The sequence below is a fragment of the Hipposideros armiger genome, unplaced genomic scaffold (assembly GCF_001890085.2).
Source record: "Hipposideros armiger isolate ML-2016 unplaced genomic scaffold, ASM189008v1 scaffold_202, whole genome shotgun sequence".
NCBI classification, from domain to species: Eukaryota; Metazoa; Chordata; class Mammalia; order Chiroptera; family Hipposideridae; genus Hipposideros; species Hipposideros armiger.
Window position 1 is genome coordinate 2,273,092 of NW_017731552.1, and position 23,855 is coordinate 2,296,946.

Consider the following 23,855-nt stretch of genomic DNA (forward strand, 5'->3'; position numbering starts at 1 on the left):
CACTCCCTAAACTCAAACACCAAATTCATTCCAGACTTCCTATGAGCCAGTCTTATCTCCTAGTCTTTGCATATGCTGTTCCCTCTTCCAGGAAGTCTATTCCCTATTCCTACTCACTTTGCTCATTCCACTCCCTCTTCCTCTGGAAGCCTCTCTGAGGGCCCTCTGCTTGGGATGGGTCCAGTGCCCCCTACAGGCTCTGCAACTGCCTCGATGTGCCCCAACACCACCCTGATAATTTTGAAGCTACCTAGCCACACACCTGTTTTCCCCACTGAACTGTGAGCCTAGAGAGGGTGGGAGTTAGGTCTGCCTTGGCCACTTTGTGTCCCCGGCACCCAACACAGGGCCTGGCACACAGTGGGTGCTTAATGAACACTTCTTGAGTGAATACATCTTATCACAGCTGGGGAAACTGAGGCACAGAGGGGGGACTGCTCTAGGAGTTCCACCTTCACTGAGGCTGTGGCAGGGAACTGAAGCCTCCCTGGGGGTCACACTGGAGAGCATGGGGACATTGAGGAAGGTGTCCTACCACCCTGAACCAGGCCTGAGTCATTCTCCAAAGCCAGAAGGCGACAGGTGGCACTGGGGCCCCTGAGCAGATGGGAAAACTGAGGCATCCAAGTGGGGGTGGGGCAGGGCCTGGGGAAGGCACAGCTGGCGCTCTGCTCAGTCACTAGCTCTCTCTCTGCCTCATCTCTTATTCTTCCTGTTTCTGTCCCAGTGTGTGTGTGTGTGTGTGTGTGTGTGTGTGTGTTGGGGGGGAGGGTCTCTCTGCATTTTGTTCTCTGTGCGTCCCTCTGTCTCTTTCATATGTATCTCTACATTTATTTTTCCCTCCATGTCTGTATCCCATCTCTCTCTACACTTCTCTTTCTCTGTGAGTGTGTCTCTCTCTGCATCCCTTTGTCTCTCTCCCTCTCTGTCCCCGTTCCCCACCCTCCCCTGTCCCTTTCCTCCATCTCCCCCTTGCCCTCTCTCTGTCCCTTTCGGGCAGGCGGGATGGAGTTGGCAGCAATGAGGCAGGTGTAGCCCGGGCTCTGTGCCCACTGCTGCTGGGGCCGCCCCGGATTTGTGGTTGCGCCTCCTTTATCTGGGGCTGCAGCTGCCCCTTATCTTCTGGCTTCAGGACACGAGATCGGGATTAGGGCAGCCTGGGGCCAAGGACATGAGATGGCAAGGCGGGCAGGCGGGTGACGAGAGCCAGGTGCCAGGGTGGATGTGCTGCAGGGCTGCTGTGTACATGAGTGTGTGTGTGTGTATGATGGTATGTACACATTTACAGCCGTGACTGCTGAGTATGAATGACTTCGGGGGATGTCTGTGTGTAACTCTATCTGTATGAATGTGCGTCTGTGAGTGTGTTTATGTGTCTATGAGTTTGTCTGTGTCTACTGTATGTCTGTGTGTGTGACTGTGTACATACTTGTGGCTTTTGCATGTGTGTCTGTGAGGGTGTGATGGTGTATGCACATTTGTTGCTGTCACTGCTGAGTATGAGTGACTTTGCGGTGTGTCTGTATGTCTTTTATATGCTTGTGTGTGTGTGTGTGTGTGTGTGTGTGTGACAGTGTACACATTTGTGGCTTTTGTGTGCAGGGGACGGGTCTGTGCCTCTGTGAGCCACGGAAGTCCCTTATCCTGTTCCCCACAGGTGCCCGCACAACCCCAGGCCCAGTTCCCACCTGGGTCCCTCTGGCCAGCCTAACCCAGAGCCCCAGAGGCAGAACTCTCAATATGTGACCTGTGGCTGTAAATGTCCCTGTAGGGACAGCCGCCAGTCCTGCTTTTCCCATCCTTGCTTAGAGCCAGCTGGCCCCTTCCTGCCGCCCACACGCCTTGAGGGCCCTCCCGGCTGAGGCCAGCCAGCTCCTCCGATGGCCCCTGAGACCCTTGCTCTGACCCCTGCAGGGAGTGCATGTCCAGCTGTGTCCCCTGTCAGCGCGCTGAGGCCTCTCTCCCTGCTCTTAGCGTCGTCCAGCTCTTGTCACATAGAAAGCCTGAAGCCTACTTTGGGGGAGCCCCTTGGGGAGTGAGACTACCCACCACCGAGGGCCTGTGCTGGGCACAAAACAAATGTGGGAGCCATTTCGCAGATGGGGAAACTGAAGTCCGGTAAGCTTGGTTACTACTATGTTGGGGAACGAGGCAATGTTTGATGGTGTGTGGAGATGCCAATGCTCCAGGTGGGGACAGCTGGGAGGACAGAGGACACAGAGGGCACTAGGCCACCTCCACCCCTGCAGGGCTGGTTCCTGGGGGCCCTGATGTGCAGCCCTGGGCCTGCGGGGCTTGAGCCATCTCCTGGCACTAACATGGAAACTTCCCCACCGACCAAGTCTATGTGTTGGCCAGCGGCCACCAGCCTCCCACAACCTCCGCCTGAGCCTCCACTCTCAAACAGAACACTCCCCTTGGAAGCAGTGACTGGCCAGGGAGGGCAAGGGGCCAGCTCCGGGGGACAGGGGTGAAGGAGTGGCCAGGGGCACTGGCTGAACGTTCTAGAGTCATCCAGCCCCAGGTTTGAGCCTCTTCTTTACTGTGTGACCTTGGGCCAGCATCTTGATGTCTCTGATCCTAGAGTTTCACAACTGTCAAGTGGGCACAAAGCAGGCTGGGGAGGAGAAGGCATTGCCTGGAGTTACCTGGGGGAGACATCACAAGAGGCTGTGAAGGAGAGAAGCTAATTCCTGGGCAAACATCACGGACAGGTGGCAGAGACTGGGTTCCAGCCATCCCTGCACTGTCCCACCTTGCCTCGACCTTGACCCTGGGGCCAGCAGGCTCGAATCAGCCAGAGGGGAGACCACAATCCCGACCCATGGGCTGCACTGTTAGTGTGAGAGGTTCAAGGCTCAGTTCCACCCACCCTGCCCTGCAGCAGTCTGTGTGGGACAAGGAAGGTTTAAAAATAAAGTATTGTAAATACTTGTGTTTCCTGCATATAGAACCACCCCTGAGTCCCCTCTGCCTCCTGGGCAGCAGGGCCCAGATAGTTCCTTTAGAGGGGTGGGGCTGGAGGCAGGATTGCCCACGTGTTTCCCAGTTTCTGGCTCAGTGTGAGTCAGTTGGTGTGACAGGGTATCTGTCTGTCACCGCCTGTCCAGGGGGTGACAAAGTGTGTGTGTTGGTGACAGAGAGTGGCCAGGGGTGCTGGGTTGTGTGAAGTGACACACTGGGACACCTGGGTCTCATGTGACCATACAGGGCTTGCCCCGAGCCGGGCTGGGTTTCTGGGGGCCTGAGTGTGACGGGTTGTCTTCCACATATGTTTGTATTAGTGTGTGTATCCCTCAGTATGACACACACACATCAATGGTGGAAGGTGGGCATGGGTCCTGGTGTCTCCACCTCCTGTCTGCTTTCCCACCCACCCTAGAGGAAGAACCAAGCCTTTCAAGTCGCTGTTGTCAGGGCAACCGTTTTATGAGCATCCACATGGTGGGCACATGTGCATGTCCTGTTCCCCATGTGTCTGCATGGCCCCGCCCCCAAGGCCCCCAGCCTCAGAGGGGAGGGGGGCATAGGCGGTGTGGGGTGAGCAGGAGGCAGCTGAGGGGCAGCTGGTGACAGCTTAATGTGGCTGGCCTAGTGGGGGTGGGCTCCTGGCAGGGCTTCGTGTGTGCAAGGGGTTGTGCCTCCTCCCAGACCAGCCCAGTGTGTGTGCACACATGAGTGTCTTCATGTTTCCGGTGCGTGTGTGGCTGTGGTGCTCTGAATAGTGTGTTTTTGTGTGAGCACTGTGTGTGTGCTAGTGTGTGTACCAGCACCAAGCAGCTTGGGAGAGTGTAACAATGTGCTAAGTGTGCATGCGTGTGCGCCAGCAACCCTGCTCTGCAGCCTGTAGCTACTCTGAGGGGCAGTGGGCTGGCTGATAGGTGTGTGAAGGTCATGTGTGTCTGTGTCTACAGGAAACTGTGCGTGTGTGTGTGTTAGGGGCAGTGTGAATTTCATGTCTGTGTGCATGAGTGTGTCTGAATGGGAGGGAAGTTAAGGACACCTGTGTGAATGTGACTGTCAGCACATAGGAGGAAGTGGGTGGCTGTGACCCATGTGTGTAAGAATGGGGCTTATCTCATAAGGGTGTACTGGTGTGAGAATGTGCATGGTGATAGGTGTGAACCTGCTTGAAACAAAGGTTTGGGGATCTGTGTGTGAATGGTCAACAGTGCCACACCCTTCCCTCCCTGAAGGTGTGCTTGTCCCTGGGAATGAGTACTTGGCAACACCAATAATGCAGGACACTTGGGCATTGCTCACCACATGCCTGGCACTCGTCCTTATCCTTACTCTCAGTCCTTAGTACAGCCCTATGAGGATCTGCTAATAACACAGATGCAGAAGCTGAGGCACGGAGAGACGAAGTATTGACCCAAAGCCACACAGCGCACAAACCCTTGTCCTTTCCATTCTGGACTGAAACCCCGCAGCAGGAGCGCTGCCACTTCTCTGACCCACGCTCACTCTGATACCTCCCCTCCACAAAGTCACATTCCCGCCTACACCCCGCTTGCACGTGCACCACGCAGAGCACATACCCAGCCATTACACACCCGCAAGAGCCCGTGTACAGCGGGTGAGTCTCCCCCATCACCGTGAACACTGCACAGTAGTGCAAGTTGTACAGGTCTCACGTGTGTGTGTGGGGGTGGGGTGGGGGGTGGAGAGCCCAATGCTCATACAAGCACCCCGGCTGCTGGGATCATTTGAATGCAGGTGGCCTGGGGAGAGTGAGGAGGCCTCAAGAAATCAGGCGGCGGCAGTGAGAAACGCGAGCACCGGGTCTCAGGAAACACAGGCGGTTGCTGGGACCGCGCAGGCTGGAGCCTGAGTGTGGGGGCCGAGGGCGGGGCTGCAAGGAGGTGTTTCTCGGTAACTAGGCCGAGGTGGGGCGGGGACACCGCGGTTTCAGCCCCGCCCACCCAGCCCCTCGATCCACCCCAGAGTCAGCTGGGGCCGCCAGGGGGCGCTTTGGGAACGCGGAGCCCTCCAGAGTGGTCCCAGTGGGTTTGGGCTCTCTGGCTGTTAGGGAGCAGCGCGGGGTCGCGGTGCCCAGAAGGGCGCCGTCGGGAGCCATGGGTGGGAAAGGGATCCTCCGCAGGGCTCTGAGGTCAGACTGGAGTGAACTGCTACTTGATGGGGCCGTTGTGGACAGCGGGTATCGTCGTTACTCTTAGGGTATCTCTTGCTGTTTTAGGGAAAATCTTCGCGTCTCAGGTCTCTGGAATGGCTTTCTCAGGAGAGGCTTCTTTAGCTTTCTGGAACGAGGATCTGGAGCGGGACTAGGGGCCCCCTCCCCAATCCTCAGTGGGGTGGGAGATTGTGGGCCGCGGTCACCGTCGTGGCGGGGGAGTATTGTGATTCTTAATTGCCTTGTGGGTCTGGGGGGCGTCTTGGGGCCCCGGATTTACCGAAGATGAGCCGTCTGAGTCCCTGGAGTGGAGATGGGAAACAGCTAATTGAAGGGGGTGCTGCTCTGGCAGTTTCCGTAAAGGGCTTCCTCGATGAGGGAACTTCTTGGGGCCTTGTTTTTCGAAAGGGGACCAGGAAGGACCCGGGGGTCTGGCAGTAAAGCCAGATCCTCAGCGCAGTAATGGGTGTTGAGTGGCGCTGAGTGGCGTCGGGGCGCTGCGGTTCTTATCCTAGGAGCGTCCCTTGGTGAGGGGGAGTCTTGGGGCCCCTGCTTTCCCACTGGAGCGCCGCCGGGCTCTCCCGGTCCGGGGAGATTGCCGTCTAGGGGGGCGCTGTGGCCCCGGCACCCCTGCCACCTGCGCTTCTCCTACCCCCTCGGGCGGGGGCGGGGCGGGGGCGGCTCCCGTCCCGGGAAACCCGAGCCACCGCCCTTGGCCCCGCCCCCGGGCCCCGCCCCCGGGCCCTCGCCGGCCGAGCTGTCCGCGGCGGGAGCGGCGGAGGCGGCGGGAGAGCGCGCGGTGGAGCCGCTCCGAGACCCGGGCTCCTCGCGCCGCCGCTCCGGAGCCCCGCACCGCGCACCGAGGCCGCCAGCGCCGTCCATTGCCCTCCGCGCCCTCCGAGTCGCCGGCTGTCCAGGGCACCCCCCCGGTCCCCGCCCCCGCCGGACAGGGATGGCCACAGCCCGCCGCTGAGCGAGCCCGGGGGGACCTCATGGGCCGGCTCGTGCCGCGTCCCCCCCGCGGCCGCCCCCTCCGGCCCGGGCTCCCCCGGGTGCCGCGGGTCCAGGCGGCCCGGATGGCGGTCGCGGCGGCAGGGGCAGGGGCTGGGGCCGGCGCGGGTGGCAGGCGCAGCCGCCACTGACGGGTAGTCAGGCGCCCCAGCAGGTAAGCAAGGGCGAATGGGGAGGCCCACAGGGGTTTGGGATGGGGCAGGATCAGCCCATGCACGGGGCCCTGGGGGCATTCCCGGGACTTGGGGTAGACCATTAGTTTTCCTCCTTGAGCTGAGAACCCGCGTGCATATGGAGTCAACAGGCGACAGGTCCGCGTGTGGCGGGGAGCGGGGTGGGGAGGGCGATCTTAAGCTCCTCTCCAAGTCAGGATCTGGCTTGGGAGGGTGGTTCCCTGTCCGACGGGGCGGGCGCGCCTCTGCCTCTTCCGACCGCCATGTGTGCGTCTGAAGAGGGGTGGGAGCGAGGGAGGGCAGCCGGAACCCTCACCGCAGCCTCTAGCAGGGCAAACCCCAGAGACTCCTTTTGCCTTGTGGTCTACAAGGGGCCTTAGGGGGCATCCGGATCCCGCAGACCCCGGGCGGGAAGCTGCCGTCGCGGCCCAGCTGCGCGCAGAAGTAAACATCTGTCAGTGGCGCGTTCCAGCCGCGTTCCCTGCGCGCCGCCGCCGCCGCCGGGGACACGGTGTCCTCCGGTAAGGGCCTGGCTCTCTTGGCTCCTGGAGCCGCCTGTTCAGCCACAAGAGGGCGCGAAACCATTTTCTTTGGGGTGGGGGGGTTCCCTTAAGGGCAAAAACCGGATTTGAAGGAGAGGGGGCTCTGCCTCCCTTTCTTGCTTTTTAAAAGAGTCATTCTCTTGCTCAGGATAGTCTCAAAATTCTCCCAGGAGGTGCGGTTTGGGGATCAGGGGTCATCAGGCTGAGGGCCTGCAAACAGTGGGCAGATTTGGCGTGGGACTGGAGAGAGAAATGGCCCCTCCCAGGGACTGCTGTCACAGCTGCCCCCTCCCCAGAAAGTATCAGCATGTACTGTGGTGCCACCGGCTCTGCTCAGTGGGCCTGTGGTTACCTGCAAGGCTGGGCCACCAGCCCAGATCCAGGGAGCAGGGCCAGGGACCTGGGAAGGGGTGCAGGAGGCTGGACCCCTGGCTTTCCTCATTCCTGCCGGCCTTCCCTGCCTTCTCCCTGCCCAACATCCTTCTCTCTGTGTTCCATGACACTCTTTGTCTGTCTTCAAGCGCCCCGGGCTGAGGAAGCCCCAATGGGGCGTGACTGGCCTAGGCGGATGTCAGTGGAGGGAAGACTCCCAGCTTTGCCAGCTTCTCCCCACCCCCTGCCCCTTGCTTTGGGGCCTTTTGGACACCCCTCCCAAATCCAGGACTCCTGAGATTCGGATTTCCAAAGCCACTCCTAGGCCTTCCAGCACATCATTGAGCTGCAAAGAGCTAGTTCTAGGGGTGCATAGAAGAAAACTAAACATTGCCCCTCTGCAGCTGGGCACTGTCTGAAATTCCACCATCAGCACTTGTCCCTCAAGTTTCAGGCCTCCGTTTTCAGGGAGGGAACAGAGGATATAAAGAGTCTAGGGAGGGAGAAGGAATCAAACAGTTTGTAGCCAGGCACAAGCACACAATCAAGAGATTGTTTAAAAAAAATGTTTGTTGGATAGCAACGGTACAGCTGACTGTTTGGTGTCAGGGCTCCTGAGCCCTGTCCTTCAAGGGCAACAGACTTAGACCCAGGGTGGAGCCCAGAGTGGGGAACAGAGGCTGTACCTCAGGGTAGGGTGGTCAGGGAAGACTTCCTGGGGGAGGGGCATTGGAGCTAAGGCTGTGAAGGATGAGTAGGAGTTTTCCGAGTGGGAAAAGGAAGGGCATTCCAGGTGGCAGAAAATGCATAGGCAAAGGTCTGGAGGCAGGAAAAAATAGGATGGCTGGCTTTGGCAAATCCAGGGTTCCAGGGTGAGTATAGGTAGGAGAGACTGTTCTGAAAAGTTGTCAGAGGGAGCAATGGGCTGGGGCATTCAAGGGCAGATTCCTGGAGGTGGAGACTGGAAATACAGAGGAGAGGAATGGGCCTTTAAGGCATCTGGTATCACTGGGCCTGGCCATCTTTGCTGAGGGGCTGTGGGAGTCCTCTGCAGATATATCTTTCCTGGTCTCAAAAGGTGGGGCAGAGGACCTTGGGCAGTAAGAAATTAGAGGAGGGGCCTCCACTAGCAGCAGGGGGATCTCACTTCCCAGTTGGCGAAACTGAGGCCCAGAGGGAGGACATCATTGGTACCTAAATAGCTTAATGTTTCTGGGACCTGAGGCAACATTTGAACTTGGGGAGATGGAAGAGGTGACTCAGTGCCCTGGTTCCCACGAAACCAGTGTTAGGGTTTGAGCTGTGCCTGGGGTCTGTGCCTTGGTTTCCCTTCCTGTCAAATGGCCAGCTTTGTGTGGTGTCGTCCTGGCAACTCCCAGAGGACCCACATCCCTCACACCACCCGCTCGGCCCCAAGCCAGCTGTTCAGCTATGCCAGGCCTCATTAGGCTGATCCTGTTATCCCACCCCAGGGAGCCCCCTCCTGCCCACCCCAGATGCCTGCAGGGCCAGCCCCAGACCAGCCTCTTGTGGTCAAGGTGGGAATTTTACGGGCCAGAAGCAGAGGGCTGGGCCAGAAACAGTGGGTCCGAAAAGCTGGTGGACCTCACACACACACACACACACACACACACACACACACACACGCACGCACGCACACACACTTCCCCGTCCAGCCTCCCCAAGAACACGCCTGTGCAGTGGCGGGTGCAGGAAGAGGGCTCCAGGCACTGATGGGGAATGGAGGACTGACCTTGTGGGTCACAAGGCCCCTGTGACCTCTCCTACATCTCCTTGTACTGTCCCTCGCTCTGTTGCTCCCGTCATAGTGGCCACCTTGAACAGGCAGTTTCCTCCACCTAGAATGCTCTCTCCAGATCTTCACTTGGTCTCAGCTCAAATGCTGCCTCCTATGAGAAACACTCCTTGACCACTCAACCTCAAATCAGCCCCCAGTCACTATTGCTTCACCTCATTTTATTCTTTGGTTGTTTTTGCACTGTCAACATCTAAATTACCATATTTCTTATTTATCATCCATTTCCCTGATTGGACAATGAGTTGGCAAGAGTGGGGCCCAGGTTGGCCTTGCCATCCCGAGTTCCCTGCCTGGCACAGCACACAGTAGGTGCTCAATAAGTGTTTGCTGAGTTAATGTGTTGGGAGCAGATCAGCCTGGCTGTCTGGGCTTCCTACCATTTGGCCCTTTATTTACTTGCTAGTTCTGCTCTGCTGTGTGTCTTTGAGGAAACCTCTTACTTCTCTGGAGCTTAGCCCCACTTTCCTGGCAAACAGCAGAGCCTATTACACCCTCCCTAGACCTCCCCTCGCCCTCAGAATTACCCCTGTTACTCAGAGCCCAAGAGTTGTGGAGGCATTTAGAGAAAGCGTCTGGAGTCAGACCCAGGTTCAACCAGAGCTCAGCCACTTGTTGGAGCAAGTCACTCTACCTTTCCAAGCCTCAGTTTCCCTGTGTGGAAAACGGGGCTAATAATAATAACAACATCTTTTTCAGGGACTGCGGGGACAATTAAACATGCAGAAAGCACTTAGCACAGTGCTTGGCACTAAATAAATGGAATAGCCAATATTTCCAGGTGTTAAAGTTACTGTTGTTGTTGTTACAGAGGCCACATGGTACAGTGGTTAATGTGGAGGTGAGGGTGTTGGGGCTGGGGCTTTGAGGGATGAATAGGGGTTTGCCCAACCACTTGAATTCAAATTCCAGCTTGGCCACTTATGCTCTGTTTGACCCTGAGCAAGTCACTTTACTTCTTTGGACCTCAGTTTTCCCATCTACAAAATGGGGATAAAATAGTCCATAGCTTGCTATGAGTCGTACACCAGTGGTGGTGTTCACTAGAGTCTGTATTAGCTATTATTATTTTACTATTACAACCAGCACAATTGTCCCCAGAAGTCACTCTGTCTGTCCAGCCCTCAGCTGCACTTTGGTGAAGGCAGGCCTAGCACCCCTTAAGACAAGCTCAGGAGCCGAGTCTTGATTCTCACAGAGTAGCAAGGAGCCAGCAACGGTGCTAGCAGTTGGGCAGCAGACAGCTTCCGAGTTGGGGAAAGAAGAGGAGAGTCTAGGCCCCCACCTCTGGCCAGGCCTGGAAGGGTCGGAGGGGGTGTCTCTGACTGTGCCCTCCCGTGAAGCTGTCCCACGAGCTGGGACCTGGCCCCTGCAGATGTGGCATCACAACCAGCTGTGCTAGCCAGATGTTCCTGGTTTACCCCCAGATGTGCATCGCCAGCTCGCAGTTGCCCTGGTCTCCCCGTCCCCACAAAGGGGTGGGGCTGGGCTCTGGGGCCCTCCGAGGGAGGGGGCACATTTTTGTGGGCTGTGGAATTTGTTTCTTGTTTTGCAGAACCATTGAATCTTGCCTTGAGAGAGGCCCAGGTCCTGCCTGTCATGGGGCCTCAGTTTCCCCATCAGTGGAACCCCAGGGAACCCCTTGGGGAAAGGAGACAAGCAGGGCTGCTCTAGGAACAGGTCCAGTTACCAGCCCTGGGGCTGTCAGCACTGATGGCGGAAGTAGAGGCATGGGTGTGCAAGCACATGTGTCTGAGGGCCGGGCTCAGCAGCTACCATCAGCCCAGTCTGCAGGACTTCACTGAATTAAATGGCCCTCCAAATGAAGGAGGGTATCCTGGGCAGTCTGTTGTACAGATGGGGAAACTGAGGCTCAGAGAGGGGCAGGAGCACATGTTATTCCACCAGGAAGAGGCAGAGCAGGGATCCAAACTCAGTTGTTTGGAACCCACGTGCTGCAGCATTCACAGACACACACCCTTCCTCGAGGGTGCAGGCCACCCCCACGTCTGCCCATGTGGCTTCACAGCCTGGGCTCACTCTGCCTGTGGGCAGTGATGACAGCCCCACCAGCCACCCAGTCAAGCTCTCTCGTGTCCTCCCTGGAATTCCCACGGTGCTGGGCAGCCTCCTTCAGAGACTTTCTGAAGATGGGTAAACCAAGTTACGAGACCAGGACATGTCGAGGAGTAAGGTGGAGAGGAAGGAGAAGGGTACAGGAGGAGGGAGGAACCACAGAGCAAAAATGTGAAGACTGGGGAGCTGCAGCCAGGTCATGCCTCTGTGAACAGAATTATTGCGATAATCCAGCTCCGGCTGCCTCTCCAGAAACCCCCAATCCAGAAAAGTCAGATGTGGACATAAACACCATGCTGCAGGGCTGGGCAAGAAAGAAGGACCTGTGGCCAGGGTGCTAATATAGGGAGCAGTGAACACTACCTGAAGGAGAGGCTTTGAAGGATGAGTAGGAGTTTGCCCAATGGGCAGGCCCCAATTCCAGGCCTCCCCGACACTAGAGGGATGAGTGGATCGAGGGAGGAGGAGTCCTCTCTTGTTTTCCCTCTCCCTGGGAACAAGCATGAAGCATGTGCCTTCCTGAGGCCAGGAGCTCTGCAGGACAGAGGCTGTTAACCTTGGGAACAGGTATGCCTGGTGGGTGTCCCCTGGGAAGCTCTGTGAAAAGGTGGAGCCCCAGGGCGTTGCCTGGGTACCAGGATAATGAGCAGCATTACCTGGCACCACCAAGGAAGCTGCCAGAAACACCCACACACCCTCACCCTGACTGTCTGCTCCTTGGATGATTGGAAGGACCTGCCTGGCTGTGTGACTTGAAGCTATTCATCACCTCTTTCTGAGCCTCAGTTTCCCCTCCCTCCCCGCCCTAGCCCTGGGGATTCTGTGGCCTCCAGCTAGAGTCGTACACCAGTGGTGTTGTTCGCTAGAGGTGGAGGTCTACCCTCCATCCCTCTTGCTGTAATTCAGACTGGCTTGGCCTCCAAGAAGGGAGAATGCTCCCTTGCCCCGGCAGTGAGGACTCTCCAGGGTTTGGACATTGTCTGAGGGCTGGGAAGAAACCACTGGCCAGGCCCTGTCTGGGCAGCGTGGGACGCACCTGAGATGCCAGCAAGTGTGGACCTGGGTCAGGTACCAGTGGTTGGAGGGGGGGCAGTTATATCCTGGGCCATTCTGCCTCCTCTGCTTCTACACGCCTCACTCTCAGCCCACCATGTCTGTGCCACTCACTGTTCCTCCGGGATCTTTGCAGCCAAGGGCCCAACAGCACTTGGATGTGTTCACATTTGTGCCCCCATGTGTGTAAACATGTAGCCAAAATGCAGGTGTCACACCAGTGTGTGAACATGGTAGTGTTTGAATGTGATCATGCTTGAGTATAGTGTAAAATGCCCAAGTATTAGAGTGTGTGAGTGTGAAACACACTAGCATAGGCACACGGTAGTGTTCAAGTTTGAGTGCAAAACACTGGTGTGTGTGGTAATATTTGAGTTTGTGGGTGTGATAAAGCTTGAGTGTGTGGGTGTGATCATGTTTGGGTAAGTGTGAGACTCACAAGCTTGTGAGTGTCATAGTGTTCAAGTAGGTGACTGTGAGGGTTTCAGTGTGTGTGAAAATGTCCAAACGCGTGATTGTATGAAAACACTAAGTGTAAATGGATAGTGTTTGAGAGTGAGTGTGAAAACACCCAAGTGTGTGAGTGGGATACAGTGTGTGCAAGAATGAGAATGCTGGGTGTGAGTCAGTGTGAGCTCCAAGTGCACTGTGAGAGAACCCACGTCCCCAGGTCTAGAGGCCTCCGTGACACAAGCACACCTGGCCCCTCCCCTGTGCCCTCCGCCACACCCACATCACCCCCTCCCGGTCAGGTCCGTGCCAGAGACAAACCAGTTGGGTGACCCCCTTACAGAAAGGCCCATTGTTAACCAACATGCTTATCAGCTGGCTTGCAGGGCCCCCTCCACCGTCAGCTCCCCTGCTTTCCTGTCCCCCATCAGCTGGGGGGTGGTCTGCTGCTCCAAGGCCACTGGGGGCACCTGTGGCCAGCCCATCTCTGAGCTGGTGTCTCATCCACCCTTTTGTCCCCCTCTTAAGCCCTTAGCAGAGACTGAGACTTAGGCCTTATTCCAGCCTAAGAGGGAAACCGAGGCACACTACTCCAAAACTTGGGTGTGAGGGCAAGCGGGGTGCTGGGGTCCAGAGAAAGCCATGCCCATCTGAGGTCTTGGGCCTGGGTGGGGTTCCCTGCCCATCTCCCCCTCCCAGGGGTTGAAGCCACCAGAGTTCCAATCTCAGCTCTGTGACTTTGGGCAAGTCATGTCACTACTCTGGGCTTCAGTTTCCCCATCTGTAAAATGAGGACTCGTGAGATTGAAATGACTTAGTATGTGTTGAATTTGTAGCAGGGGATCTGGCATAAAGTAGCTGCTCATTGAGAATAAAGGGGTTGGGTTTGGGCACCTGAGAAATGTAAGGATGACCTGTTTGTTGCACAAACTTGAGAATGAAATATTCTCCCTGCAGCCCACTAGGCCCTGCACGACCTGCCCCCATCACCTCCCTGCCCTCACCTCCCCCCTCCCTTCGCCTCCTTCACTCTGTTCAAGCCACAAGGGCCACCTCCCCATTGCTTCAACAAGCCAGGCCTTTGCACATACTGTGCCCTCAGATCTCCAGGCTGGCCCAGTGTTTGTTTACAGGCCCCTATGTCCAGCAGTTCATTCTCTACGACCACCACCAACAGTAATGAAAATTGTGATATCAAATAGTGGCAACTCCTCTGGGTGACTCCACAACATTTGCTCCCAAGCACAGCCTAGCTGTGCGGCGTGTGTCGTGTCAAAGCACCCGGGTTCGAATCCCAGGTCCTTGTCTAGCTAAGTGCTATTGAACAAGCCGCTCCCTATGTGTTTTGTGCCTCCGTTTTCCCAGCTGTAAAATGGAGATACTAGTGCCTCTCTCGTGGGCTCAGCACTGGGTCTGGTACACAGCAGGCGCTTAATGAATGCCCAATGTTACTGTGTGGTGGGTGTCGGTCCTGTGCCAGCGCATTCATGGGGCGAGAGAGAGGTGCGAGTAATCATGCAGGGCTGGGCCTATGCAAATCACAGGCAAATAACTGCTCTGCCTAGCCGCAAGCAGCCTGCTCCGCCCGAGTAGCGCGCCTGGGGACGCCAGGCACCCCGCGGCCGAGCCCAGGCGCTGACCCGCGTCCAGCCCGGCTTTCAGCGCTCCGTGTAAATGTTTACACCGGGCAGGTCGCCAGGCCCCGCGCAGGCCGACACCAGGCAGCCGGTTGGGGGAATGTAAACGCGGGCTGGGGGCCGCCCAGCGGCAGGGAGCTGCTTGGACACGGTGGGGGTGGGACTGCGCGAACGTTATTAAACACCTACTGTATGCACTAAGCACGAAGCTCCCAGGCAGTCACAGCACCGAGGAATAGGTGTCCTAATGGCGGATGCTTAGGGCTTGGCGGGAGGGGGGGGGCAGTCAGTGAAGGCTTCCTGGGGGAGGCGCCGCCCTCCAAGCTGAGACTGAAAGGGGAATGGGAGTGGGGAGGGAGAGAAGAGTGCTCTGGGTGGAAGCACCGGCTTATGCAAAAGGCCTGGAAGTGGGTCGAGCGCAGCTTTGGTTCATCGCTGCCCATTTCTGGGCATCGGTTTATCTGTCTGGAGAGAAAACCCAGGCTCTGAGAGGCAGGAAGTCACTCCCAAGGACATGGATATGTAGGGAACAAAGTCTCAACCCTAGTTCCCGCCTCCCAGACTGTATTCTAAGCACCAGCTCTCTTTACCATCCTTGCCTCACAGTGCCCCCTGCTGGGAATGCCCTCATCTTTCACTTCCCCTAAAGTCACTGGGCTTCAGCCACCCAGGCTGGAATGGCCAAGCTTGGTTCAGCCTCAATACTTTTGCACTGTCTGTTCCTCCTGCCTGAGATGCCATTCTTTTCTGCCTGGCCAACTCCTAAGTTTGTTTAAGTCTCATTCAAGTCTCAACTTTCCTCAATCCTCAGGAAAACACTCTGGGACCCCCCAGATGAGGGCGGTTCCCCGTTACCCCTGGCACAGCGCCCACCCCCTCCTTGGCAGCGTTTTTCACAACCATGTTCGGTGGTTCCTTGATGAATCATGTCTGTTATTATTGACCATTAAGCAGGAGTGGTTCAAAATCAGGGGCCCGACTGTGTCCCCAGTGCCTGGCCCAGTGCCCTGTGCCCATTTGTTGCCTGACAGAGGGAGGCCGTGTGGCTGACCATCCCGTGCCCGCAGGCCGAGGATGCAGCGCTGGAAGGCGGCGGCCTTGGCCTCCGTGCTCTGCAGCTCCGTGCTCTCCATCTGGATGTGTCGGGAAGGCCTGCTCCTCAGCCACCGCCTCGGACCCGCGTTAGCCCCGCTGCGCCGGCCACCTCGCACCCTGGACGCCCGGATCGCCCGCCTGGCCCAGTGTAAGCCCTTTCCCCAGTCTTGGGTCAGATACCCCCGACACAGGGGTGGCCATACTGGTGGAATTTCAGGCAGTGGAGCTGGGCCACAGAGGCTTTTTTTAGATGGGGTGGGGGAAGGGTGCAAATCCCCCCCAACAGCCTGGCAGCGTAGGGCGGATAACTCCTGGGAACTGGGGTCTCTCGGCTCAGCTGTCACAAGGAATTAGGCTCTGGCCCTCAGGGGCCAGATGGAGATTAGACTTGGGAACTCAGCCCGGGTGGCCCTCGCAATGCAGCAGGGGTGGGGGGAGAGGGAGGCTGGACCTGAGGCCCCAGTGACCTGCCCAGGTAGACAGGGACCTAGATAGGAGAGGAAACAGAGACCTAGAAATGGTTTGAGAGAGAGCAAAGCACAGAGACAGAGACAGACAAGGGTGGGAAAAGGCAGGGAAGTAGAGAAGTGGAAATGCCCATTGGGGACGTGACCACCCGGCCCAACTCCCCACTCGCCCCTGGAGCCTGCCCTCTGCAGGTTCTGCTTGGGCCCCGACCTCATGTGTGCGCTCACATGTCCACGTGTGCTCCACGGTGGGTGACTGAGGTGTAGGCACAGGAGGGGTGTGTGCATGGCACCCGTGGGTGGGGGCATGCGTGCTGACCCACACAATCCTTCTTTCTTGTCTTCACAATGGACAAGGGTGGCCTCCGGCATGGGCTTCACTTCTGCCCCCACCATTTCCCCTAGCAGGCCGCAAAGTCCTTCCCAGGACACTGGGTCCTAGAAACCCGGGTGGGGCCCCCAAAAGCCAGTGCTCCAGGACCTGGAGCACAAAGCACAAACAGTGTAATTCACCAGGGTGGGTCTCGGTCCATGGGCGGGTGTCTGCTTGCCCTGTACCCTGTCCCTGGGCCCAGTGGTACTGGGGAAAGGGAGTGGCCCCTGATCCTCCAAAGGCCTAATGTTCTAGGCCCTGGGACTAAAGTGCTGATGGTAGAATTTCAGGCTTGGGAAGGTGGGGTTGGGGAGCAGATCTCATCTCTTTGGGTTCCAGACCCTGTGCATGTGGCAATGCCTGCTGGAGGGAGGCAGGGACAGATACACTAAAAGATTATTCACTGTTTATCTGAAATTCAAATGTAACTGGACATCTGTACTTCATCTGGCAACCCCTGCAATAACTCTCTAGATGCACATCTTTGGGTTGGGCACACTAAATGGTGGAATTTTAGGCACCATAAGTGAGCTAGGCTCAAACCTAACCCCAGAGCAGAGACAGTGCTGGCCATCTCAGTCCTGCCCCTGGGCTATAAGAACTCAGAGGAGGCTGGTCAGTCTCCTCCCACTTTGCACCCTTCCAGCTCCAGCCCCAGCAGGGATTCTGCATGCTGCATTGAGCAGACAAGGAAACTGAGCCACAGAGCAGGGCCATGCCTGAAGTTGTACAAGGCTGAGAGTGGCAGAACTAGACTCAGAAGTTGCGTTTGTCTGCTTTCTGAGATTCCCTGCGGGAACAGACAGCCCCCCAAGGCGGCAGACAGCCGCTCCTCCTCGGGCCCCCCAGTAAGCTATTTGACAGCTAGGTGCGCCAGCCTTGGGGGCAGATGGGAGCTAAACTCAGGATTTCCTCTCCCCACCACAAGCGTGACTGCAACTTGTCAGGGGCTGGGAGCCCCCTGCCTGCCATTCCAATGTCTGCATTTCTCTCCTGGGGCTGCTGAGTACAACAGGTCCTCGAATAAAATCATTTGTTTCCTTGACCGTGTTGACAAGATGCTGGAGGAACCTAACTCTTGTTTATATCAGTTAGCCTTTGGTAAAATTGGTTTTGTTACTTGTCGTTTCGCCGCAGTTCCAAGAAGCTATGGGCAATGTTAAATGAGTACTTTATTGTACTGGGGTAGGGCCAGCCTCTTGGGAAATGAACTTAGGTTATGGGACCCTGGGAATCTGTGACTCCTGGCACCTCCTGGCAACTGTGGGAGAAGAGGGCTGGACTTGGGCCAAACTTGGGCACTATATGGAGGCGGGAAGAATGCTGTCTGGGTTTGTCTTTCTCGTCTGCCACCTGCTAGTGGTGTGGTCTTGGCCGTCTCTGCTCTTTTGGATGCCCAGTTTCCTTACCTGTAACATGGGAGTGGCCCTGACAATAGCTGCTGCCACCCCATGTGGTGGGGTCCCCACACAGGCCTCACACGCAGGCCTCAGTGCCTGTTGCTTCTCTGTTCTGAAAAGTCCAAACACCCTGATTTGGGTCTCTGGATGGAGAAACTTGACTCCCACTGCATAGTGGAGCAGGAGGGTGGGGCCTTGTGAACAACCCAGAAGCTCAGGATTGTGGGGGCTTTGGGGACCTCAGAGAGTGAGCTAGATACCATATTGCTCAGCTAAAGAGTGAGGGAAGCAGCCTTCCGACACTGCACAAAGAGGGTAGTCAGGCTCTGACCCGCTCAACCTAAGGGTAGGGTCCAGAGAGGGGTGTTGGTAGAGTTAGGGGTCTAGCGTGGGGGGTCTGGATATTCACCCCTCCCAACACCAACCAGAGAGGGTGCATAGGCGGGAATATGGCAGATGCTCTAGTGCCCTAGCTTTCCCGCAAGGGGCATTTTTTGCAGCGGAACAGCGAGGGTAGGGGACTTGCTCCTACCCACCCACTCACTGATCCCCACTCCATTCTTTCCCTCCCCTGGCAGACCGAGCACTGCTGCAGGGAGCCCCAGACGCCGTGGAACTACGCGAACTGACGCCCTGGACCGGGCGGTCTCCGGGTCTGCGCCGTCGGGCGGGGCCGCGGAGGCGGCGCGCGCGTGCGCGGTCAGGGACGCGGCCGTGCGGGCTGCGCGAGCTGGAGGTGCGCGTGAGCGAGCTCGGCCTGGGCTATACGTCGGACGAGACGGTGCTGTTCCGCTACTGCGCAGGCGCGTGCGAGGCGGCCGCGCGTGTCTACGACCTGGGCCTGCGGCGCCTGCGCCAGCGACGGCGCGTGCGGAAGGAGCGGGTGCGTGCGCAGCCCTGCTGTCGTCCGACGGCCTACGAGGACGAAGTGTCCTTCTTGGACGTGCACAGCCGCTACCACACAGTGCACGAGCTGTCGGCGCGCGAGTGCGCTTGCGTGTGACCCTACCTCACCGGGCCTTGGCCAGACGGCAGCCACGCCCCACGCCCCGACGGTACCTACCGTGCTGTCAGGCAAACCCCGCGACAGACTGCCCTTGTGCAGAAGATGCCGTCGAGGCCGCGGGACTCTCGCGATAACTGTACAGAGATAAAGTGTGGAAAATCGAGCTGGGTTGTGATTCTGAGCACCGGGGATGGGGTGGGGGGTGGGGTGGGGTGCGGGTGGGGTATCCATTGGAGAAACATGAGCGGTTGTGGGGGCGGGGAGGTGGCACCATCTCCGCTGGGAAAAGGGGGATGGGTTAGGGTACCACCTGCTGGATGGTGGGAAGATCCCGTTTGCTTTGGGGGAAAAGGAAAGATGCAAAGAGGGTCTTGTTTCCCGGGTACAAAAGGGAAAGGGGGGTGAATGGGGGCAATGCCTGCAGGGACTGTCCTCCCCACATCCTTGCAGGTCCCTGTACTCATCCCCAGCGTGTCCCATCCCCACCTCCCAGCAAGATGTGCTTCTGGGAAGGGAAAGTGGAGCCAAAATGTAGATGAGGAGACTGAGGTCCAGGTGGTCCCGGGCCTCCCTCACCCTTTGGGCCTCTACCAGAGTGAACTCTGAGCCACTATCTCCTTTCACTAGCTAAAAATACACGTGCGCTGTCCATCTCCCTGTGGGGATAGGTCTGGGGCGAGCGCCAGCCCCGTCCAGCCCGAAACCGGCGCCTGTTGGGGCAGAGCCGGTCCCGAGGGATCTAGGTCCTGGGCCCATAAAAGCCCTGGCCGGAGCTCCAAGGGGGGATTTACGACGAGTCCCCGCGGAGGATGGAAAATGCGCAGCGCGGTGTTTAGATTTGCCCGCGGTGTCACCTTGATGTTTGGCAGGCCCAGGACGGCCCCAGGGTGTTGAGTTCCCAGAGCGCAGCGGGGGGATCGGCGGGTCCCACGCTCTGAGGAGGGGCGGGGGTGGGAGCGGGCGCTGGGCTGGCATATGAAAGAAAGACCAGAGGCGGGGACCCCTTCCTTCCTGCCTCTCATGCTGGGGGCTCCCAAGGGAACACCTCATCCCTCCTTTATTGTTCCCCTAGATTGGCCCTGCCCGGCTTTCCCACACATCTGAGTTCAGGACCACCCTCTAACCACCACATCGTTTCCAGACCCAGTCTATACCAGAAGCTAGAGGGCTTGAATCAGAAGCTTCCCCCAGGGAGGATCACCTAGCCAGGCTGAATATCCCCCAGCTGCCTGCTCCCCAGCCCCAAGGTTGCAGCTAGAGAAGCTCAAGGCAGCTAACAGGCAGGGGACTTCCGGACAGCCCTGAGAGCAGGGCTTGGTAGCCAGGCCCCAGCCCATGCGTGGTCTGTTTGGAAGGCAGTTTCAGGACCAAGGCTGGCTGGGATCCCCTTTTCCTGCAGTATTCTGACTCTGAAATTTGGGGTGGTGGAGTCCTCCACTGTTTGGGCTGACAGCCCAGCTGTGGCCAGAGTCCCCAGGCACTGCTGAAGACAAGCCTCAGTTTCCCCATCGTAGATGACCCTGAGCCTCAGAGGGAAGTTGCTGAGCCCAAGACACACAGTAGGAAAATTGGCCTTGGAGCTTGAAAATCGTGGCCCCTGAAGCTTGGCTGCCTGGCTGCCTGGCTGCCTCTGTGTGTGTGTGTACCCTCCCTGGTCCTCCTGGGACCTCGGTCTCCCCCAGATACAACATCCCAACCACAGGGCTCTGGTTTAGCCCGCCAAAGAATTGAAACGTAAACAGAGCTGCCCCCGCAGACTCCAGGGCCTGGGGTTCTCAGCAGCACACGACCACCCCCCCCCCGCACGCACACACACACACACACACTCACACGGGCACAGAGACTGCCACCCACATGAGGCTTAGATAGGATCACACACAGACCCACATTTCACATACTCAGCTACCATTTACACTTGGAACTGCACACTCCGAGAGGGGCACCCTGAAAGTCACTACTCACCCCCCAAAAAAGAACACAGGGTCACGCATTCTGTCACACCCGGCAACGCACATCCACGCTGATGGTCATGCTCTAAGCCAGCAGTTCTCAACTTTTCACAGGGGTCGCCTAAGACCATCGGAAAACATATTTTCGATGGTCTTAGGAAGCGAGACACCGCTCCTCTATCCATCTCCAGGCCCACATGCAGATATGCCCACATACGAGTACCCGGCGACCCCTGTGAAAGGGTCGTTCAACCCCCAAAGGGGTCGCGACCCACAGGTTGAGAACCGCTGCTCTATACCCTTATACTGTGTAGAAAGTCCCCTTGTGCCAGCCCTGCCCCACGTTGACCCCAAGACAGCCTGGTCTCCACTTTCTAGCCCCTCAGGACCATGACCTACTCACTCTGCCCATGGATCTTGACCTTGAGGGGGTTTCTACTTCTGGACATTTGGGGCCAGACCATTCTGGGTTTGGGGGGCCATCCTGGACCCTGCACGCTGCTGAGCAGCATTCCTGACCCCCCACCCTTGATGCTATCAGCCTACCTACAGTCATGATGATAACAAATGTCCCTAGACATCACCAAATGTCCTCTAGAGAGCAGTCACCCTGGGATGAGAACTGCTCTTCTAGAGTAAGGAAGGACACATCTGTTTCTGTTAGAGCTTTCCCATCTGGAAAATAGTGCCAATATTGCCTTCCTGCCTGCCCCACAGGCAGTTACACCCGCAATAAAAATTGTAAGCAAATCCATCAGAACTATCACCAGTGGGCAGGACCCTGAAGCCAATTTCCCAGTGGTGAGTGCCTTGGTGGGTGGGTTCCCCAGGGGCCAAGGTCCCCAGCAGGTGAGACCCCCCCCAAGTAGGTGAAGCCCTGGTAGGTAAAGTCCGCAGAGCCCAGATTCCTCACAGCAGAGGTGCCCAGTAGGTAAAGTCCAGGTAAGTGAGATCTCCAGCAACCAAGATCCCCAGCAGGTGAGGTTCCTGAAAGCAGAGGTGGCTGGCAGGGGAGGCCCCAGCCTGGCTGGCTCATGTGAAGCAAGAAGCTCTCCTGGGGCAACACCTGGTAGCTGGACTCCTGTGGCAGCTGCCAGCAGGCCTTGCAGAACGTCAGGATCGAGGCCACAGTGCCTCCCACCAGCGAAGTAACTCAGATAGTGGGTGTGGTCCTTGTCTAGCGCCAGCAGATACAGGGCCAGATCCTTGGGGCTCTGGAAGTCGTGGCGGAGGGTGAAGGTGTCGGGAGATAGGAACTGTTTGTAGTTCCTCCCTTGGAGCCCAGGCCTGCACAGCCCAGCACCACGGCATTCTTTCACAGCTTCTCCGTGATGTCACCTGGATGCAAGGAATTCTCGAAAGCCAGGTAAAACTTGTACTGGGACAGCCGCTTGATCATGACCACCCAGGGTGGCAGCTTGTGGGAGCGCCCGTAAGTATCCACTTTGAGATGAACTTGAAGCATCTGGTAGTACCGCACTCTGACCGAATCCTCCCTCCAGTTGGATACCACCCAGGCCACCAGCTTGGTCTTGGCCAACAGGTTGACTGGTGCATTGGCTGGCTGGCTGGGCCATGGCTCGAGCCAGGGTCTGGCATGAAGATGTCTGAGTCTCTTGTGGCAGGACATGGTGAGACTGAAGTACCCATCCAGGGCCTTCGGTTGTGGGCAGTGGCCAGGTGGTTCCATGTTGAACCAGACCCAACGCTGGCTGAGCAGCCTCGGGGAAGGCAGGAGTTATGCCTTTGGCCAGTAGCTGATCTCTCAGTGATGCATGAAGACTGTGTTCTCCCGAGGGTACAGGCTGTGGTTGATGGTCAGCTGGCAGTCAGCTGTTCTGGACCACAGCCCTGAGCAGCAGGACAGAGCCACGGGGATGTTGAATGGCCACATCCACAGCAGGAGAAGCAGGGGCGAGTGGGCAGGGGACCCCCCTGGAAGACACCGGCCCTGCCCACCCATTGGGAGCTGTGGTGAGAGAGTCCACTGTGGTGGCCCCCGACTTAGGGGGCCACATGGGCTTGACGTGGGACACATGCAGGTAGGAGAAGAAGCATAGAGCCAAAAGCAGCTGCGGCAGCAGCCCAGGGAGGTAATGGAGCCAGGACATCGTGTCTTGGTTCACCCATGGGTCAGAGTAGCTGGGAGGAGGGAGAGTGGAGACAGCGTTATTGATAAAAATAGTAATAGCCCACACCCGGGGGCACACATGGGTTACCAAAGTTAGCATTCATTAGTCCTGAGGTAGGCACTGTTTTGATTCCTGTTTTACAGATGAGAAAACTGAGGCTAAGTGACTCAGGGAGAGGAAACAGCAGAACGGGGATTCCAACAAGGACAGTCTGGCTTTCTCCTAGCCGTTTGGCAACATGACCTCTTTACCTGGGGAGGGGTCCTCAGGAAAGACGAGGTGGGATAGTCCCAACAGCTCTCAGGTCCCACCTTGACCCTGCTTACCCAGACTGTTCCTCAGGCTGGGGAGAAGGCAGAGCTGTTTACAAGAGGCTCCCAGTGCCCTGGAGTTGAGGCTTAAATCTGGGGCTCCGTCTCAGAGGGGTACAATGGGATTGGGTTTTGAAGGTTGTGTAAGAGCTCACCAGGTGGAGTAGGAGTCAGGGAAAAGGGTATTTCTGGAAGATGCCATGCAAAGCCCTGGAGGTGAAAGACAGCCTGGTTTGTTTGCAGGGAGAGCAAAGGAAGGGCTTAGGGATGCCAGTGTGAATTTGATTTTATATTTACTCAGGGTTTCACATTCACTACATACTCAAAGATAGCCCCTCTGGTTCTGATTCCCCTCCATTCCGGGTCCTTCCTGTTCCTGTAGGCGGTCCCAAAGTCCCCCCAGACCCAAACTACTGAGTGGAAATCTAAAACCTGGGCTCTGCTCTTCTTTACTTTGTGCAGCCCTGGAGCCACGCATTTCACAGATGAGAAAACTGAGGCCCAGAGATATGTCTGTCTCTTGCCCAAGTCCACACACCTCGAGCCAATATGATCCAGAACTTCAGCTCTCCCCTCTTAATGTAACCCCAAACTTCTCTCCCACTTTGCAGGTGGAGCTCAAATCTACAGCCTGGCACTGTCCAATAGAATTTTCTGCGATCAGGGAACTGTTCTATATCCGCACCCTCCAACTCAGTGGCCACTAGCCTGGTATGAATACTGAATCCTTGAAATATGTCTGTTGTGTCTGAGGAATGGAGTTGTAAATGCTCATTTAAATTTAAAAACAAATACTCTCTTCTGTAAATCAGAAACAACTTCAAAATGAAAACAAACCAAAGACAAAGTCTGATTCTT

General features: G+C 57.1%; 1 protein-coding gene, 1 long non-coding RNA gene and 1 pseudogene across 4 annotated transcripts; 2 read left to right on the plus strand and 1 right to left on the minus strand.

Annotated features, from left to right (window-relative positions):
- The first annotated feature begins 1,196 nt into the window (after window positions 1-1,196).
- LOC109388590 (uncharacterized) lies at window positions 1,197-2,783 on the plus strand. The gene is made up of 3 exons (XR_002125239.1): window positions 1,197-1,270; window positions 1,975-2,118; window positions 2,585-2,783. It is a non-coding gene; the product is annotated as an uncharacterized LOC109388590 (long non-coding RNA).
- A 3,103-nt stretch (window positions 2,784-5,886) lies between these two features.
- On the plus strand, window positions 5,887-18,756 carry NRTN (neurturin). 3 transcript variants are annotated; one of them, XM_019653318.1, is made up of 3 exons: window positions 5,887-6,299; window positions 15,296-15,507; window positions 18,178-18,756. In XM_019653318.1, the coding sequence occupies exons 2-3, from the start codon at window positions 15,339-15,341 to the stop codon at window positions 18,600-18,602; spliced, it is 594 nt and encodes a 197-aa protein (XP_019508863.1). In that variant the 5' UTR covers window positions 5,887-6,299; window positions 15,296-15,338; the 3' UTR covers window positions 18,603-18,756. The 3 variants fall into 3 exon arrangements, with proteins under 3 accessions (XP_019508863.1, XP_019508864.1, XP_019508865.1); XM_019653319.1 differs by having other exon boundaries at window positions 15,332-15,507; XM_019653320.1 differs by lacking the exon at window positions 5,887-6,299 and adding an exon at window positions 6,713-6,839 and having other exon boundaries at window positions 15,332-15,507.
- Window positions 18,757-21,317: 2,561 nt separating this feature from the next.
- LOC109388560 (galactoside 3(4)-L-fucosyltransferase-like) lies at window positions 21,318-23,822 on the minus strand (annotated as a pseudogene).
- Window positions 23,823-23,855: the final 33 nt, after the last annotated feature.

Excerpts from the sequence above, each read along its gene's own strand:
- NRTN (XM_019653318.1), top strand. The coding sequence starts at position 15,339 with ATGCAGCGCTGGAAGGCGGCGGCCTTGGCCTCCGTGCTCTGCAGCTCC. Across the intron at positions 15,508-18,177 it reads GATCGCCCGCCTGGCCCAGT|ACCGAGCACTGCTGCAGGGA; the intron begins GTAAGCCCTTTC and ends CTCCCCTGGCAG.